At 35.7% G+C, this 18,763-nt stretch overlaps 1 protein-coding gene across 3 annotated transcripts in view; it reads right to left on the bottom strand.

Moving 5' to 3' along the window:
* The window catches only part of galnt16 (UDP-N-acetyl-alpha-D-galactosamine:polypeptide N-acetylgalactosaminyltransferase 16), a 38,406-nt gene extending 22,970 nt beyond the window's left edge, over window positions 1-15,436 (bottom strand). For all 3 annotated transcript variants that reach the window (XM_058750359.1, XM_058750360.1, XM_058750361.1), the window contains exons 1-4: window positions 15,146-15,436; window positions 4,382-4,563; window positions 4,124-4,222; window positions 1,836-1,903 (exon numbers count right to left, since the gene is read on the bottom strand). In XM_058750359.1, the coding sequence (XP_058606342.1) occupies window positions 1,836-1,903; window positions 4,124-4,222; window positions 4,382-4,563; window positions 15,146-15,316 (520 nt within the window). In that variant the 5' untranslated portion in view covers window positions 15,317-15,436. The remainder of the gene's footprint in view (window positions 1-1,835; window positions 1,904-4,123; window positions 4,223-4,381; window positions 4,564-15,145) is intronic.
* Between the last annotated feature and the right edge of the window lie 3,327 nt (window positions 15,437-18,763).

Genomic DNA, 18,763 nt, shown 5'->3' with positions numbered 1-18,763 from the left:
ACTGGTCCCCAAACTAAAGTGTGACCAAAAAAGATGAAATATTTTATTTATTTACCTGCTTGTAATGTGACTATTTACCAACATCAGAGAACCGTGAAAAAGAATATAATTCAGGGAACTGAATATAATATTTTCAGACATATGCTGTAATTTAATGTTAATTGCAATGGAATTTAAATGTCTCATAATTTATATTTATATTACATGCAATTAGTTGAACCTAAGATTTTTTTTCTTTTTTCTTTTTTGACACACTAAAGTAGGACATATGTAATTTCATAATTACTATTATTGTCATTGAAATATTGTTAAAGTGCACTGCAAAATGTACTGACAAGCATTTATGGTAAACTGTGATTATGCAAATGTGTGAAATATTTACTTGATTATTTTAGGTCAAAAATATTTGGGAATCCCTGAGCTGATGCATAAAATATCATAAACTACAAATTTACAATAATTGTATTATTATTATTATTATTAATCTAGGTTCATTTCCATTAACCTATTAACAATATTTTTAACACTTTAAGATGTATAAAATATTAATTAACTTTTGCCTTGTTTTTTTTTTTAATTGCCTTTTTAATGCATTTGTGTTGCATTTGGTCATTTTAGTCAGTAATTAAATCATTCAGATTGCACAATCTGCTCTATAAATCAAGCATAGTATCACACATAAAACCTGGCGCGTGTTGTAGTTTATTCAGCAACAAACTGAAAGCTCATTTAAATTATTGCGGAGCTTTCCGTTCAGCCGACAGCCCCGAATAAACTCAGAGCTGCGCTCCATCCAGATGTAAGGAGCACTGAATATTTCCCTGACTCTGATAACAATATAGTTCAGGATACTGTATATGAGCCTGACTACAGCAGAACTTAATGGCATGAACTATCTTTGAAGTAAACACACAACTTCTTATCTTTGGCCATATTTGAGGTTAGAGGATCTTCTTCGTTTTTTTAGTTTAAGTCCAGTTATATTTAAAGGATGGCTTAGTGCAAATAGAAGCAGATGTTATTTGTATCTCAGTGTGTTATAGTATAAAAAAAGCATGCAGTAATAACAACAACATATTCTAGATAGGCAGAATATAACTGGCTCGTAAAGAGTCTTCCAGCATTTTAGTTCAGAAACCTGAAATTAACGAGACTTGAACCCTTGAAGAACCTTTGGCAACAGAAGAGCAGTCTTATCACTGTCAGCATGAGAAGTGTGTGTGTGTGTGTGTGTGTGTGTGTGTGTGTGTAAATTGAGGTCCTCACGGGTAAACAAGCTAATAAATCACACAGAATGTAAATCTAAAAATGCCTGTAGTTTCCTGTAAGGGTTGTAGGTTCCTGTAGGTTTAGGTGTAGGGTTGGTGTAGGATAATAGAAAATACGTTCTGTACAGTAGAAAGTACTGTACCATTACGCCTATGGAGAGTCCCCACAAGGATAGCAAACCAGACATGTGTGTGTATGTGCATGTGTGCTCCGTGCCAAAAGAAGCAGAGTGTAAAGCCCCGCCTGAGACCAACACATGATCTCTGTAAAGGAAAAATCACGTCTCTTTAGAGCTCCACAACATTAATCACAGCAGAGCTACACGTCTGATTGTGCCGTTTGTTTCCTCACCGTGGCAACAGCAGGGCCGGGCTCAGTCTTGGCTCACTGATGTACAGAGAATGAGCAATATTTACAAAGACCTCCACAGCTAACGTGTCCTCAAAGGTCAAATATGAGCACATACACACGCAGGAAACACTTTGTCATCATTCACTGCTTTCATATGTGAGTGTGTGTGTGTGTGTGTGTGTTCTTGTGCTGCAGTGACGTGAAGCTCTACTTACGGTCAGAGCTAAAGTCGTCCACAAGAATAATTTCCTGTATCAAGTGAGGAGGACTTCTCATCAGTACACTGAAACAAAAACAACAGAGATAAATGCACTATAATAAAGCTAAGGTATTATACCTTCAACAGCTTTAAGTGAAGAGAATGTGTGGCACAAAAAAAAAAGTATATGTATACATATGTGTGTGTGTGTGTGTGTGTGTGTATATATATATATATATACATACATACATATATATATAATCTCAATGTATTAAGTATTAAACATCAGTTTAACTTGTCCTGCACTGTTACTACACACATGAATGATATTTTTTAAAAACTGAACGTAATATTTTTGGACACTTAATTGCATTAAAAGACAATGTAGTATGGTTTCAATTTATATTAAATATAATTATGGTTTTTTGATCCATAAGTAGGACTTTAAGTACATATTCGTGTAATTTCATAATTGCTTTTATTGTCTTTGAATTACGGTTAAACTGTACTGATGAATGCACTGACAAGCACTGATGTTAAACTAAAATATAAATAAATAAAAAATGTATTTCTACTGAAGCTTGCATGTCATGTATTTCAGTATATTTGTAATTACACATTTGTAATGATGAAGTTCAATTTAGTACATTTAAAATATATTCACTTCAAATAACATAGTACATATACTGTACTATAACAAGTATTTTACATGTGCTTTATGTCAGTCTACATATCAAAATAAGTGTACTTCTTTATAGCATGACAAAAGATTATTAAAGCATAATTATTTAAAATGCACTTCAAATTTACCTTTTAATTTGACATGATTATAAAGTGCACTTTTAAAAAATGTACTTCGGTGTGTTATAAAACTGACATGAAAGTGTCTCTTTAAGTACACTTCAGTGAAAATTGATGTCATTAATATTATGTTATCTGCATCTAAAATATATTTCTGTCATGACATCTCTCGGAGGGATTGGCATGGTTATGTACATGGCAATGTTAATGTGTTTGGTCTTGGTGGAACAGATCTGCTACGCTGCTGCTAACGAGACTCGCTACTGTTAATACATCCACACTTACTGTGAGCATGTAAGAAAAACTGCTGCTGCGCATATAACGTATATATGAATAACCCCCATATTCTAGCTTACATGAATCCTTGTAGCTGATCTATACAGGTGGAGCTGGGGAAGGACACTGCAAACTGCTACATCAAGCACTAGCCAAGTATTTGATTGGCTGCGGTAGCAAAAAGAACCAATCAGCTGCGCCATGTCAGATTGAGCTGGACTGCGCCATCTAGAGTTCCTTAACAGAACTTTGAACAAGTGCACATTGTGAACAATTTAGCGCACTTCATTTTCTCAAGGGACCTTGACAATCACATAGTAACACCTTGGAAACAGACAATAGAATTGTGGAAGCACCACTTGTATTTTCTACAGAAAATGGTTTTAACCCTTTCATGTTGTTGCATGACCTGTTTTAGATTTAAACACAGATTTACTGCAACTTAATGTCAAAGTTTCAGTCTGAAACTTCATGACGTGCTCAACGCATTTGATATGAACACGGCAATGCAAAATACACTCTCACCACACTATCAGCCACAAACAGCACACTGTGACATTTAGGGCCAGATTTACTAAACAGGCTAAATTCGCATGAGACCACAAACCCATAAAAGCACAGAGGGGAGTGGAAAGTTCTGCGGGTGTTCCACAAATTAAAAAACACAAAAGCAGCTAGGTCATTTCCATAAAAACCTACGTAATCTACCAAGAGCAGCGCAAACAAGCAGAGCTGATGATAATCAAATATGCGTGCATTCTACTAACAACACAGCACAAGGTGGGTTAGGACACATTAAATAATAGTGCAAATACCAGTACCTTAGTAAATCAAGATTTATTTGAATACTCTCCTCTCATAAATTTTGTGTCTGAACGGAAAACTCCTACAAATGCATATCCATTAAGGCCAGCTGCAAAAATGACCGTGTCTGTGCCTTTTCATCACTAATGTTTCTCTGCGCATCGTCAGCTTTTTAACACCAAGAGAAGGTTTGCACTGGCACAAGCTGTTAGTAAATCGGGCCCTTAAACTGTAATTTCTGATGTACTACGTACAGAGTCAATTTGAGCTACGCTGAAAACTATAACCTAAAAATGGAAACAGTGTTTATTCAAGCCGAAGATACATTCATCTGGGCTGAATCAGAAACAGCTCTTTAAGGTAACAGTTGCAGGTTCTTGCTGAATGTCAGTGGGTCCAGCGCAGTGCAGTGTAGGCTGTTACCTTTTAATAGTGCGCAGCAGGGTGGAGCGCGCCTCATTGTGAAAAGTGATGATGATGCTGGTGGGTGGCAGGTCAGGGTCAAAGGTCATGGAGGCACATCTGTGAATGCAGCAAACACACACAGGGCGAGTCAGGGCTTTCTTTGTCATGGCTGAGCAGTGAGCACACTATGGAAGGACAATATTAAATCTACTGTAGATCACCAGAAATGGATTTACACCGAACTGAAAGTACTACACTAATAAATTACTATCTTACCGATAGTGGCGTGTGTCTCTGATGACGCGTTCGCTGCCGAGTCGGTCGCTCTCCTGCAGGTTGAACGCATGCTCTCTGTACGGATCCTCACCTGCTTTCAGCTGCTTACTGGATAGAAAAGCCTTTTCATCAAACTGGCCCAAGAGCTGACCCTGCTGCTCCAGCTTTGGTGCATGAGTTACCTGACAGACACACACACACACACATGCTGGATTATCCACTGGTGATGCCATTAAAATGTTTCTTGCAGAGCCTCAACACTGCTCACTGAGATTAAATATTATACTATAATAAATAAAAAATAATTGTACTAATCATATGTGACACTGGACCACAAAAACCAGTCAAAAGTGTCAATTTGTTTTTTAAATTGAGATTTATACATAATCTGAAAGCAGAATAAATAACCTTTCCATTGATGTATGGGTTGTTAGGATAGGACCATATTTGGAAATATTTGAATATTTGAAAATCTGGAATCTGAGGGTGCAAAAAAATCTAAATATTGAGAAAATCGCCTTTAAAGTTGTCCAAATGAAGTTCTTAGCAATGCATGTTACTAATCAAAAATTAAGTTTTGATACATTTACGGTAGAAAATTCACAAAATATCTTCATGGAACAAGATTTTTACTTAATATCCTAATGATTTTTGGCATAAAAGAAAAATTTAGCATTTTGACCCATGCAATGTATTTTTGGATATTGCTACAAATATACTCCAGCGACTTAAGACTGCTTTTGTGGTCCAGGGTCACATATTATTAATCCTGTAATTAAGATTGACATATGAAAAATAAAAGTCAGTAGAATCGTTTTTTTCTGAAATGGAACTATTTATTGAACATTTTGACAAAATGTAAATGCGTTTATTTTTTTTATTTTTTTTTACCATATCAGGCTTTTATGGCTCATACAGTATAGTATATAGTTATACTATATACTATAAATATATAGTAAGAATACTATATAGAGAAAAAAAGCTTGATTTCATTCAGAGTATTGTGGATACTTAGATAAAATGATATAAATATCAGTAATCACTCTATATCTCCAATAATGTGTCTTAATAAGATGATATTTAAATGCTTAGTTTGATGATGAAAACATATGCAATACAATACAATGATTATTGAGAGATGATGAGAGAAATTACGCCTGGATAATCAAGTAAAGCAAAGCTGCTTCAGTCCAGTAAGTGTTCATCTTGAAATATTACTAACAATATCAAAGTTGAATATTATATTGAATCAATATCAAAAACCTGTATAGATTTGACAGTGAAAAGGCACATGAGGCACAAGCTGAAGATGGACGTTTGTACAATTATACTAAAAGACCTTTTACTTGCTAATAAAGTCTAAACTTTCAATCAGATGACAGAAGGCATGTAGTAGATTCTGTACAACAAGTTTTGATCATGTCAGTCATTTAGAGGCAATACAGTTAGGATTTAAAGGGTTAATTGTGTTTTAGTAGGCAAGAATCAGAGTTACTATCGCTCAAGCCTAGACCTGGGGATTATCAAAGATTAATAAATACTGTAACAAATATATTGCTCATTGCATTATCTAACATGAACTAATGGGGCCTCGTTGTTAAGTGTAAGTAAAATTTTGTAAGCTGTGTCAATGGAAAAACACAACTTTACATTGTTCTGTATTTTCTCAGTCTGATTCTCAGTGCGTTTAGAAGTTCTGCTCTATGAGAAATGCTTCATCACATGATCCTCATGAGACCAAAGACATTAAAATTCCACTCACAGACCTCAGGGCTGGACACATGAACCATGACAGGGGTAACAGTCAACTGAGCAACAAAACGGATGATTTTGAGTAGAGGAACATCTTTACAATACGCTGCTTTGACAACAAAGTTAAGAGCATAAAAGTAGAAAATAAGCAAACAATGCAAGCATTTTCATAATTCATGCACTGGTGCATGCTGGGAAGAGGCAAACTGGGCCACAAAACCATTTTTCAGTGCACTGTAACAAGATCAAGTAACTAGCACTGAACAAAACAAACAAAGACTTGCTTGATTATTTTTTAGTGGTTTGTTATTCTGAAAGGGACAGTTCACCTAAAAATCAAAATTCAATCATTGCATTCATTTTGCACTCTTTTTGAAGCTGGTCACTGTTTACTTACATTTTTAAATCCTTTTGTGGTCACATGTGACATTAGAAAAACACCAGAGTGAGTAAATGCATCTCAATGCAGTTTTATAGTAGTACATGATGCAAACTGGGTTAATTGGATTGATGCATTTTTTTATAGTTAAAATAGGTATTAAGTATTAAAACAAGTAGTAAGCAAGTACTAAACTCAGCAGATAACCTGACTGCACCATTTGTTGTAATGATCAAATCATGCAATTTGTTGATTAGCGGTGTGCTTTTAACATTAAAATGAGTGAAAGAATTATGATCTATTGTGTTACAAAACTGTTCCTCCCTTTTTATTATGGGGTCAGTTTGGCCTACTTAATTTTGTTTAAAATTAGCTGCACAAACACAAATGAAAAAACATGTTTTTTCCCTTATTGCGCCTATTTAAACAATGAGATGCAAATAATTCAAAGTGTAAATGGAATCTAACATTAATTGTACTTGTTGTTAGCAGTATTTATTATTATATACTTTTTATGTGTTTTTCTCAAACATTCCTTGTGAGGATGAACCTGGTTTCTCACACTTCTTTTCAGTGCTGCAACAGTCTAATAATTCAGATCCAAAAAACTAACATCCAAAAACATCCTTTTTTTTGACCGTGAAACTCAATTAGGTTAAAACTGTAAATTCTGCTTGGTTCAAAAGACGAGTCTTCAGTTCTCATGTATTTGATATTTTAGTCTTTGAAAATCTACAATAAAGGTTGTCTTTTTCTTTGTTGTTTTGGGGGTTAATTTAACCACTAACACAACTGATTTAACCAACATTTTTACAGCCTTTCCAAAACATATGTATGTGTGAAAATTTCAAGAAGACAAATGGTTTAACCAACTCAACTCAACTCAACCTTTATTTATAGAGCACTTGCAAGACCACAAGTGGAACCAAAGTGCTGTACAAAGGAAAACAAAGAGAGAGAGAAATATAATAATAATAATAATAATAAAAACTAGATAGAAAAGTTGGAAGACAAACTTTAATTTGGTTTAAAATATCCTAGCCAGAAAGTTTGTAAAACTTTCAAAAGCTTGAAGTTTGAAGGTTTTCAGTTTGAAGTAGTTTGAAATATGTAAAAAGAATAAAGTTTTAAAGATTAAAGTTTGAATGTTTAAAAGGCAATACAGTCTATCAGAAGAACAGAAACTAGGGTACCTGGGGTGGCTTCTAGGGTGGTTGCTAGGGTGTTTCTAGGTTACCTGAGGTAGTTGCTAGGGTGTTGCTATGAGGCTGCTAGGGTTCCCGGGTTGCTGCTAGGGTGTTGCTAGGCGGTTGCTATGGTACTCGGTGGTTGCTACGCTGTTGCTGTGCGGTTGCTAGGGTAATTGAGGTGGTTGCTATGGTGTTGCTATGTAGTTGCTATGGCACTCAGGGTGGTTGCTAAGGTATTGCTAGGTGGTTGCTAGGGTAACCGGGGTGGTTGCTAGGGTGTTTCTAGGGTACTCTGGGTTGTTGTTAGGGTGTTGCTATGTGGTTGCTAGGGTAACCGGGTGGTTGCTAGGGTGTTGCTATGTGGTTGCTATGGCACTCGGTGTGGTTGCTAAGGTATTGCTATGGCACTCGGGGTGGTTGCTAGGGTAACCGGGGTGGTTGCTAGGGTGTTTCTAGGGTACTCTGGGTTGTTGTTAGGGTGTTGCTATGTGGTTTCTAGGGTAACCGGGGTGGTTGCTAGGGTGTTGCTATGTGGTTGCTATGGCACTCGTTGTGGTTGCTAGGGTGTTGCTATGGCACTCGGGGTGGTTGCTAAGGTGTTGCTAGGCGGTTGCTAGGGTACTTGGGGTGGTTGCTATGGTGTTGCTATGGTACCCGGGGTGGTTGCTAAGGTGTTGCTAGGCGGTTGCTAAGGTATCCGGGGTGGTTGCCAACTGAATAAAAACAAAAACATAAAATCAGTGCAGACATGAGATACACAGCTTACAAAACATTTTCAAATGCTAATGAAAACAACTAAGTTTTAAGCGCACTCTGAAATACACCCAATGCAGGAGAAGATTTAACAGAGAGAAGAAGGTCATTCCAAAGCCTAGGAGCTGCAACAGAGAATGACTGATCACCTTTACATTTTAAACAAGAGAGAATCAATTGATCATTAAGTCAGGAACATACTCAGGTGCTAGGCCATGCAGGGCCTTAAAAACATACAACAGCACTTTGCAATGAATTCTGTAAAGTATGGGTAACTAATGCAGTTTGATTAACACAGGAGTAATATGCTCTCTCTTCTTAGTACCTGTTAAAAGTCTGGCAGCTGAATTCTGAAGAAGCTGCAAACGAGAGAGAGAGGCCTGACTCACAACACATTACAGTAATCCAAACAGGACGACACAAAGGCATGAACAACCTTCTCCATATCTTCAAAAGAGAGGATGGACTTCGATTTCGATATTGATCTAAGATGGCGGGGGACTATTCTTAACAACAGCATGTCTGCCAGTCAAATTTATGGTCAGAGTCAAAAATGACACCAAGGTTTCTCATCAGTGTTTCCAATCTAGGTAGAGATCACCTTTTGAAAGATGATAGAATCCTGATTGAATCTCTTGTAAGAATAATTTTTTAAGTTCCACAGTGTTTACCAAAAATGGAGCTGAAAGAAGTGGAGACTCAAGCTGTGAGCTGGAGATACAGCGTGAAGAGAGAGCGACCTCACCTTCCATTTCTGAAGAAACAGAGGTGAAACTCCCTCTGCAGTCCATAAACACTCTCAGAAAGAGCAGCAGATGCCTATGAATGCACTCAGCGCTCCTTTATCCAAACCTCTGTTCAGAAGCCAGCTGTGGCTTTACTTCAGAAATACAATCACCACGAACAGCAATCTTACTCCTACACGCATCAGTATTTACCGCCATTTGATGGATGGACTTTCTGCGTGAGTTTTTTACACTTGCTTTTGCATAATTTGTCTCGGTAGAAGTTATTAATGAATGAATTAATAATTAATAATTGTTTCATTTTTAATATTAATTTTTTATAAATATTTAATATTTATTTTTAATATTATTATCAAAATTGCAATATGACTTAGAGCAATTAACAAACCAAAAGACATCAATTTATTTAAATAATAATTTGATTGAAATAATAATAACAACAACAATAATAATAATAACAATTATTATTACTATTGTTATTAAGAATAATAATAATAATAATGATTATTATTTAATAAATTGTAGCCTTTTTTCAGCATAATAATAACAACAACAACAACAACAATAACAATAATAATAATAATAATAATAATAATAATTATTATTATTATTATTATTATTATTATGTTGACCAAATTGCTCTACAGCAAGTCTGGATTTTTATAAATCCAGTAAATCACATTTACTTGTTTTTAAATCAATGGAAGCTTTTTTTCTGCCACAGGATGAAAAAAAAAGAAAAAAGAAAGATAATTGCAACTTTTTATCTCACAGTTCTGACATTTTTCTCAGAATAGTGAGATAAAAAAGTTGCAGTTACCTTTTTTATTCAGTGGCAGACACAAGCTTTCATATAAATTGTAGTCACCCTACAACAGATTTTTTTTCTCCACATACATTGCAGCAGACATACAATGAGACTGCGTCGCGGTCAGTGTTGTCACGTGTGCTTTAGTTTCCTCTGCTGAAGTTGGTAACTTGTGCTTTTAGCACACACGCCTCAGGTGTGAAGCTGAGTGAATCTCCATCACCTCACAGATTGCTCTGCTCTGAAACTGCAGGTTGCTCTAAATGTGTCCTCAATCTCATGTTTAATTCCATCGGCAGCTCTGAACGCAGCTGATGAGATGCATATGCCACTGGCTCTGACAGAACACATCTGTGCTGGATGCGAACAGATGCACAGCCTGATCAGCACAGCTTCAACACACCGTCTATCGCTGTTATTCAAGCTGATGAACAGCAGCTACAGCATTCTTCTGGAACGCTTGCTCTGTTCTTTGAGCATCGAGTGCAGTGATACATTACCTATCCTGCAAATAGCATGGTTTCGTCTGAAATATCATAATACATAATCATTCAGTAACTTCTTTTTCAATCGAATTATTTTTTTAATGACAAAGTACATTATCATAATGATTTAACAGATTGTTTTAAATATACAACATATTATTATAATGCTATTTATTTATTTGTTTGTTTTAGCATGCACTTGATCATCTGAAAATATTTATTGTGGTGCAGTGCTACTTTAGTGTCTGCACCTTTTATATGAATATTTTTTTATTTTCTAATTTTGTTTTTGTTTCAGTTTTAGTTTTTTTAACACATCAAGTTAAAAAAACTAAAACTGAAACAAAAATTGAATATGCTGACTAATTTGCTTCATCGTGTAATAATAGCAAACAAACTCTCTCACCAATCACGCCTTCAGTCGAGTCGAGTCGAGTCTGAAACGAGACATCTGCTTTGTGTTGTGTGTGTCCAAGCTGTTGGCTGTTTACATGCATCAAATGGACAAGTACAACAAAATCAAACCAGGCCATTAGCAGAAATATATAGCACTAATATAATCAGTTTGTGCTTGGGAGCAACATGCAAATGATGCTGGGAAAACTTTGCAAACTCCGTTTTGCATAAAAGGCACATCTAATAAATCCACTACGGTGCTTCATGCATCTGTAACTCTTCCTAAACAGATCCAAACAGAACGCAAGAGAGAGATGCTTGCGCTGATATTTCAGTATTCGTTCCCCTCATAAAAGAATATTAGGCGAGACTGACACACTGCAAAAGGCCTCCGTGAAGGCAGGATCTGCTATTGGCTCCGGGCAAATAAATAAATGTGTTGTGCAACAATGCTCCTGAGACGCTGTCCATAAAAAGCCTGAATTACTGCGTCGCTGTGATAAAGCATCCAATTTATCTCTAAACACAAAGGCTATCCTTTTCTTTCAGGACTTGTAAATGCACTTCTGTCATTAATAGAGTGAAAGGGCTCATGGCAGAGCGGACAATCATTTCATCTTATTTTACAGGCAGAGGCACAAATACGAGGGTAGATCAGATATCAAAGCAGGCTAATGGACAGCGGATTACACTGGAGATAAAGTAGAGCATTACTATCAGCTCACAGCGGTCAGCTAATGACCAGCACTGCTGAATGCTCATTAGCAAGGCTCTAATGTTTGAGCATTTTAAGATGATCAGCATTCAGTGAAAGTAGCATCAGCTCAGTTACAAAATCTACCAATATCCTATAGCATGGCAGCAGTATGGGATGAAACTACAGGAAGCTTATTTCTGCCATAAAAAAAAAAAAAAATTCTATATCTTAATTCTGTATCTTGCAATTCTGGCTTTATATCTCACAATTCTTATATCTCATTATTGGAAGAAAAGTGAGATAAAAAAAATAAAAAATAAAAACAACTTTATTCACAATCCATGTGTTGTCCTGTGGCAGGACTTCCATAATTAGTAAAAAAATTATTCTTTTTACACTGACAAAAACAAAAATGATACTACATTTTTTAAGGTAAGTGGCTGCAAACAATATATTTTTAGCTACATTTAAATAAAAAAGAATGTTGAAAGTTAGTCAAATAAATTTGTTTATTTAAGGGGAGACACTGCAGGCAAAAACACTGTTTTTTCATGCACCTGTCAATTTTGAGATTTTGGGCTTTTTGGTTTTTCATAAAGTGTTTTTTCAGAAAAGGAGAACGAAAACATCCAAAAGACACTGTTACGTGCTTCTTTTATAGCACTTTATCTATTTGTGTCAATAGATTTCAATTACAATACATATTTTTAAAGGCCGTTTTCTCAAAATGAGTTTTTTCTCCTACACTGAGCCATAAACCTCCACTTCAGTAGCACTTACACACACCAAACTTTACATTTTTATTCCTGTCTATATCCTGAAGGTTTTTAGAGAGGGATTTGTTCATATATAATTTGCTTGATTATATACAACATTTTAATCCCCCCAAAATTGTCAAAATATAGTGTTTTCTGTCTGTTCTAAGTATTTTCTGAATTATGGAGTGACAAAATTCCCTCTGTAAAAACTTTTGACTGTAATATGTCAAATAAATTAAACAAGAATTTTGAAACTGACTTCATTCAGTGTTTAGATTTTTGTACTAGAAATGTATACAAATTAGTGCATATTTCATTAAATAATGCCTCATTTGCATATTTAAACCTACCATTTTAGAAAACTTGTAATAGTCAAGTCAAGTCACCTTTATTTATATAGCGCTTTTAACAATACAGATTGTGTCAAAGCACTTAACAGTATCAAATTGGAGGATAGAGTGTCAGTAATGTATAATGATAAGATTAAACACTCAATTTTCAGTTAAAGGCATTTCATTATTGAATTCAGAGATGTCATTGTCTAATACAAAAAATGTTTGCAATTATCAATGTAATCAATCAACTAGGTAAGTAAGGCGATAACTATTAGTAAAAAAAATTTACCCTATTCACCTGCAGTGTCTCGCCTTAAATGTTGTTAAATGTCAGATAGATGTTGTTAAATGTTGTCAAATAAATTGATTGCAACCACTTACCTTAATAAAATTTGGTAAATTCAATTAATTTGTTTTTTTTTTCAGTGTATTTTCAAATATTTTATCATCAAAAAAGGGCTTCCTCAGTCAAAATAAAAGTTTGATGGTTTAATATTTGAAACTTAAGAAATTAAAAGAGCTATACAAATTAGTATTGCAATTGCAATGATGTACTGTAAAATACAATTATTATTATTATTATTGTCACTACTTCTACTACTATTTTTCTTAAATACTCCATTTTTCATTTTACAGTGAAATAGAAATATTTTTGTTTATTCAGTAATTTTTGTTTTTATTTACTAATAATTACATTATTATTATTATTATTATTATCACAAAATTGAAAATTTTTATTTTTCCATTAAATTTCAGCACATATCTGTACATCACAGTTGATGTAATTAAACTGCATTAGCCAATATAAATAATTAGAATATATAATATATAGAAATATATGTCAGCATTATATTAACCCTTCAACTCATTAAATGTGATCATATGAGACCAGTGTTCGTAGAATTGGCCATTGAACATTTCATTTTACCTCAAGGCTAGAATACGCTACATGACTTTTAAAATCTGGACAGATTTTGAAACACTGGGCAATGCATCATACACTTTTTCCCATTTTGTAAATAGTCAAAGAAAATCTAGATGAAATCTGTCAACTCAAATCTGCAGACTGGCTCGTCAACTTCTCCAGACTGTAAATCGGGGGAAAATCAGGGCAAAAGTCACGTAGTGTATTCCAGCCTCCAGAATGATCTGTAATTATTATGAAACCAGTGGTAAAAATCCACGTGTTAAGATAGATGTCTAGTTGTTCTGCTCCAAGGCTCCAGCAGATTTTGATCGAGAGCACTGATGTGTTTTTGGTGCTTTATACAGACTGATGCTCTGTTGCCATGGCGCTCAGGACACGGTTCAGGGACGCCTCTCCTGATGTTTGATCTTCATTCGCTCACATGCACGCACTGATTCTGTGACATTTCTGCATGTATAGAGTCATTTGAATAGAAATCATAATATTTTGCATATTACACATTGTTTTTGCAAGCCAGCAGATGTCTGAGGAGTAAAAGCGGAGCGTTTGCGCTCTACCTGATGAATGTGGAGTCAAACTGTGAGGAGCAAAACAAACAACAAACAGCCGTGGGGGCACAGATGACTCACAACCATTCCACGCAGTCACCGTAGTTTTGGCAATTTCACTTTTTGTCAGTATGAACCTGAGTTAAGCATTTGAAAACCAGTATATTAGAAGCAGATCTTTCAACAATATCAACACCGGTTGTATCATCAGTCAGGTTGGGTAGTATTTTATCTTAATTAATTACCCCATAAAGCTTTTTGGTCATATAAATATATAAACATCTGCACCAAATTGCATATTTTTGCTTAGTTTGTATTTCTGAATAAAACTAAACTGTTTTTTTCCCCCTCCATATTCTCACTATATCATACTAGATGAGCCTGATGTGTCAAATATGATACTCAACAAGAAACACATGCAAACTTTTGTGTATGTATATATATATATATATATAGTCTGTTGTTTCATTTCAAAACTGTATATTTTTCTGACTATTATTCCATGTGTCAGGCTATACAGGGTTAAGTTTGAACATTTTATGTTTAATTATATCATCTAAAATATCTAGTTTTTGGAATACTGGCATCTATAATAAACAAAATACTCATTAGAATATGTTAGAACTAGTTCCAAATCTAAACTGAAATCCCAATGTGAATCCAGAACAAATGATAATTACATTTCGGATTAGTTACTGATAAGGGACAAGGGTTTATAGTAGGTTAAATCCTAACAAAGGAAACATGGATCTCTCTCTCACACACACACACACACACACACACACACACACACACACCTGCATCTGGATTAAGGAAAAGCCTCTTACATGCACCTGACATCACGCTGATACACACACACATACACACACACACTCGCTTCATATATAAACGCATGCATTACAGCAGAGATCAGCATGCAGCCCCACATCATCATCTTCATCATCATCATCATCTTCATCATCCTCATCATCATCATCATCATCACTCACGATCAGAGGAAGCGTGCGCTCCTCCAGCCTTCCGTGGTTCTTCAGCTGGGAGCCCGAGGAGGAGGAGGAGGAGGAGGAAGGCTTGCTGTCCTGCCACAGGTAATAGAAGGTGCCGAGGATCCAGGCCACGGTGAGGATGAGGATGGCGTTGGCCCGAATCCTGCGCATCATGAGCGGCTCTGAGCTCCGTGTGTAATGCGCTGTCGGCGGTGATGATGATGATGATGAAGCCGTGCGCAGTGAGCTCTCTCCCTCTCTCTCCCTCTCTCTCTCTCTCTCTCTCTCTATCTCTCTCTCCAGACTGGAGCTGAGCTGAGAGCGGCTCTGTGGCGGGTTTCACTCGGGTCCTAGAGCCCGCCGCTCCTCTCCTCGCTCTCACACTCACCAGTCAAAGTAAGGGGGCACGTGCCCCCAAGTGGATTTTGAATGCAGCTTCCAAAAGACAAAAAATAGCCGCTTAATATTTTTTATATTTGGTACAATCACACCAGCGTGATTAGATCGTTCAGTGCATCTATCATCAGCTGCTTAATTCAAATCGGTGCTTGCGCTTTGGCTGGAGCGTGTTTACAGCGCTGCGCATTATAACCAATCACACACGATTCTGTTGCGCTTATGAATGCAAGGACCAATCAGAGGCGTTCAGATGAGTCATCGCTAAAATGTGGGGTTTTCTTCACTCGCTCGCTGACTGAATGCCTCTTTCTGGCGAATTCTCTGGTCAGAAACTACAAAGTGCAGATGTGTGTACAAATATGTAAGATATTAATTTCATAGTGTAAACAGCTTCAGTGGTTTTAATGGCAGTTTTTGAGAGTGCTTGAACTCTAGACTGTCAGTAAAAATGTTCTTTGCTCTCTTTCTGTGCAATGAAAGTGTTATGATAAGTAGCCTAACTTACAATGTTTTTATGCACATTAACTTTCGATGTTAAATTCACATTAAATATAAAGTCAATCTTATTAAAATATGTTATGCTGCTTCATATTTTTGTGGAAACTACATTCAATTTTCAGGTTTCCTCAATAAATAGAAAACTAAAAAATTTGAAATAGAAATCTCTTGTAACATTATAAATGTCTTTTCTGTCACTTTTGATTAATTTAATGTGTCCTTACTAAATAAAAGTATTAATTTCATTAAAAATAAAAATTGTAAATATGAAAGGTTTCATGGCATTTGTATCAATATGACTGTAATAATCTGAACCAGCCTTTGTTGTAAATACTTATAACAACATCCAGTACTTCCATCACGTGACAATAAAGATTTCGATTCTATTCTATTCTATTCTATTCTAAAGGACACCATTTCTCAAAGTTCTTTCCTCCAGCTGCTCATTAGTGTTTTGTTCTCCAGACTGAATGCATGGAGAGCTCATGCTGAAATTATGCTGTTTCCTTCATTAACCTGAATAGAAACAGAACAATCCCTTCATTTTTACAAGAAACTGCGAATCTGAATCAGTGCAGGTTACAGGTTGTTGCACATCGGCAGGATCAAACCCCACACAGCTGCTCTGGCAGTCCGAGACCACTCTCTTTTCTCATCTGAGATCATTCCAGCCCATCAACAGCTCTGATAATGTGCCACAGCTGTTTTCCAGATTAAATTAGCATCGCATAATGTTAGAAATAAGGCAAGAAAAGTACAAACGATGTTTACTAAAATGGTCTCTTCTAATATACTGATATCTGAGAGAAAATAGCCAGGCATTTGAGTCATGGAAACCTTTTAAAGAGGGATATACAGTACTAATGTCGAAAATGACAAGAAACGTGGAAAAACAATAAATTAAATCCATGGAGGAATGATTCAATGCTTTTTTGAATTTAAGACTATCAGCTCCATTTGTGAGGCTTATTCTACACCGGCTCCATGAGCTCCAATACATCTCAACTAATGCTGTATTACCCAATCAACATCCAGAACCGGAACTATCCGTTTAAAATGTTATCTGCTAGATTTTACATTGATTATTTCCGAGCAGATTGTGTGGTGCTGTTGTGGGTCCGCTGGAGCTCAGCTCTGTGCAGAAGGCCTCTTGAAATGTATTGATGAGTGTACCGTCTGTGATTTTCTCCGCTCTTCTCCCACTCCTCGAGAAGCTGAAGGGATAAACAAGACCCACCTGATCCTGGAGTCTCCAGATCACCAGCAGATGAAGCTCCTAATCTCTCTCAGAGCCACAGCTGGCATTCACAAGCCTGCTGCCAAAAGCCTTGTTTCAGCGCACAAAGATCTCCTTTGCTTTCTCGCTTTCTCTTCTGCTGGCTCAAGTGTGCAGAAATTCCTGTCTTCTGTTTTTAAAAAAAAAAAAAAAACAGCCAAGCAACCACCTAGTTTTACAGTAAAAACTGAAATAATGCTAATATACCAAATTACTCAAATTTGTTATTTACCTTTATGATATACTGACAATCACCATAAAACACAAAGAGAAAGTCACACAAATAACTTTTCCACAAGCTGAAGTAAACACTAATATATGGGAGGTGGTTGGTGCCATACACACAAGAAAATAATGCAATAAATACTACTTTATATTACACCACAAGATGTGATAAGACAACACTAAGAAGAAAGTTTTTCATCATATAATGTAAGGGAAATTAACCAGCTAACAGGTTTTTAATGTAGCTTTTTAAATAGCGTTTTACTGTCAAAATTACAATCTTTTTTTTTTTAAAGTCACCCTTGACTGTGTGTCTAGTGTTTTTACAGTTTCTGACAACCTTAGTATAAAAAAAGTGATATATTTAAAATCCATGTATTTCAAACCAAGTATAGTTGCACCACAGCTCCAGAGATAGAGAAATATTTAATTATGTTCTCACGACAGGTGAAGAGTGCTTAAGCTCGAAACGTCACCCGTGGTGAGAACATAATTAAATATTTATTGCTACTTTGATGTTTTCATTCTTATTCTTGTGTGGTGGAGCACCCACATTGAGCTTTTTTGGCCTAATTGATGTGCGCTCTTGGACCGTTTTTTTGTTCTATACCAAGCATAGTTCAAATCTGCTAACATATTTACTGACATATCGCTCGTGACTTACTGATATACAAATTATAATTCAGTATTTTTGAGTACTATACTTGTGCACAATGCACATTTCTTGATATTAAGCCTAAAATGTGTTTTAATGTCACTATTGATGAGGATTGTATGATCTTTGAATAATATCGGTGTTTAAATGCAAGATATTTAGAGTGCACCTGAAGTATAGTAGCAATAGTTCCACTTTAGCACGATCAAATATACTTCAGTATATCTTCAGCTGGACTTCAGCATAATTAAAGTGCATTAAGGACAAACATTAGTTTACAATTTAGCAGACTTTAAGTACAGTAAACTAGTATAGAATTGCAGGGTGTTTTTATTAAGTCCATAAATATGTAAATGTAGTTGTAGTGTACTTGGCATGAAGTAAATGTATTTCAAATACGTTTTAGTATACTTATTTTTCATTAGAATAGAGTCAGCTCCTAGTATCTCAGTATTATATCTGCTGGACTTTTCTGACTTTATTCTCACAAGCTGCAGCCTCCAAACACAATAAACAGAGAGAGAGGATTTGTTGGTGCAACCAAAAGTTCACAGTCAGTACTTCAAAT

The sequence above is a fragment of the Onychostoma macrolepis genome, chromosome 17 (assembly GCF_012432095.1).
Source record: "Onychostoma macrolepis isolate SWU-2019 chromosome 17, ASM1243209v1, whole genome shotgun sequence".
Taxonomy (NCBI): Eukaryota; Metazoa; Chordata; class Actinopteri; order Cypriniformes; family Cyprinidae; genus Onychostoma; species Onychostoma macrolepis.
Note: the sequence above shows the minus strand (reverse complement) of the source record. Positions and strands in the feature narration are given on the sequence as shown.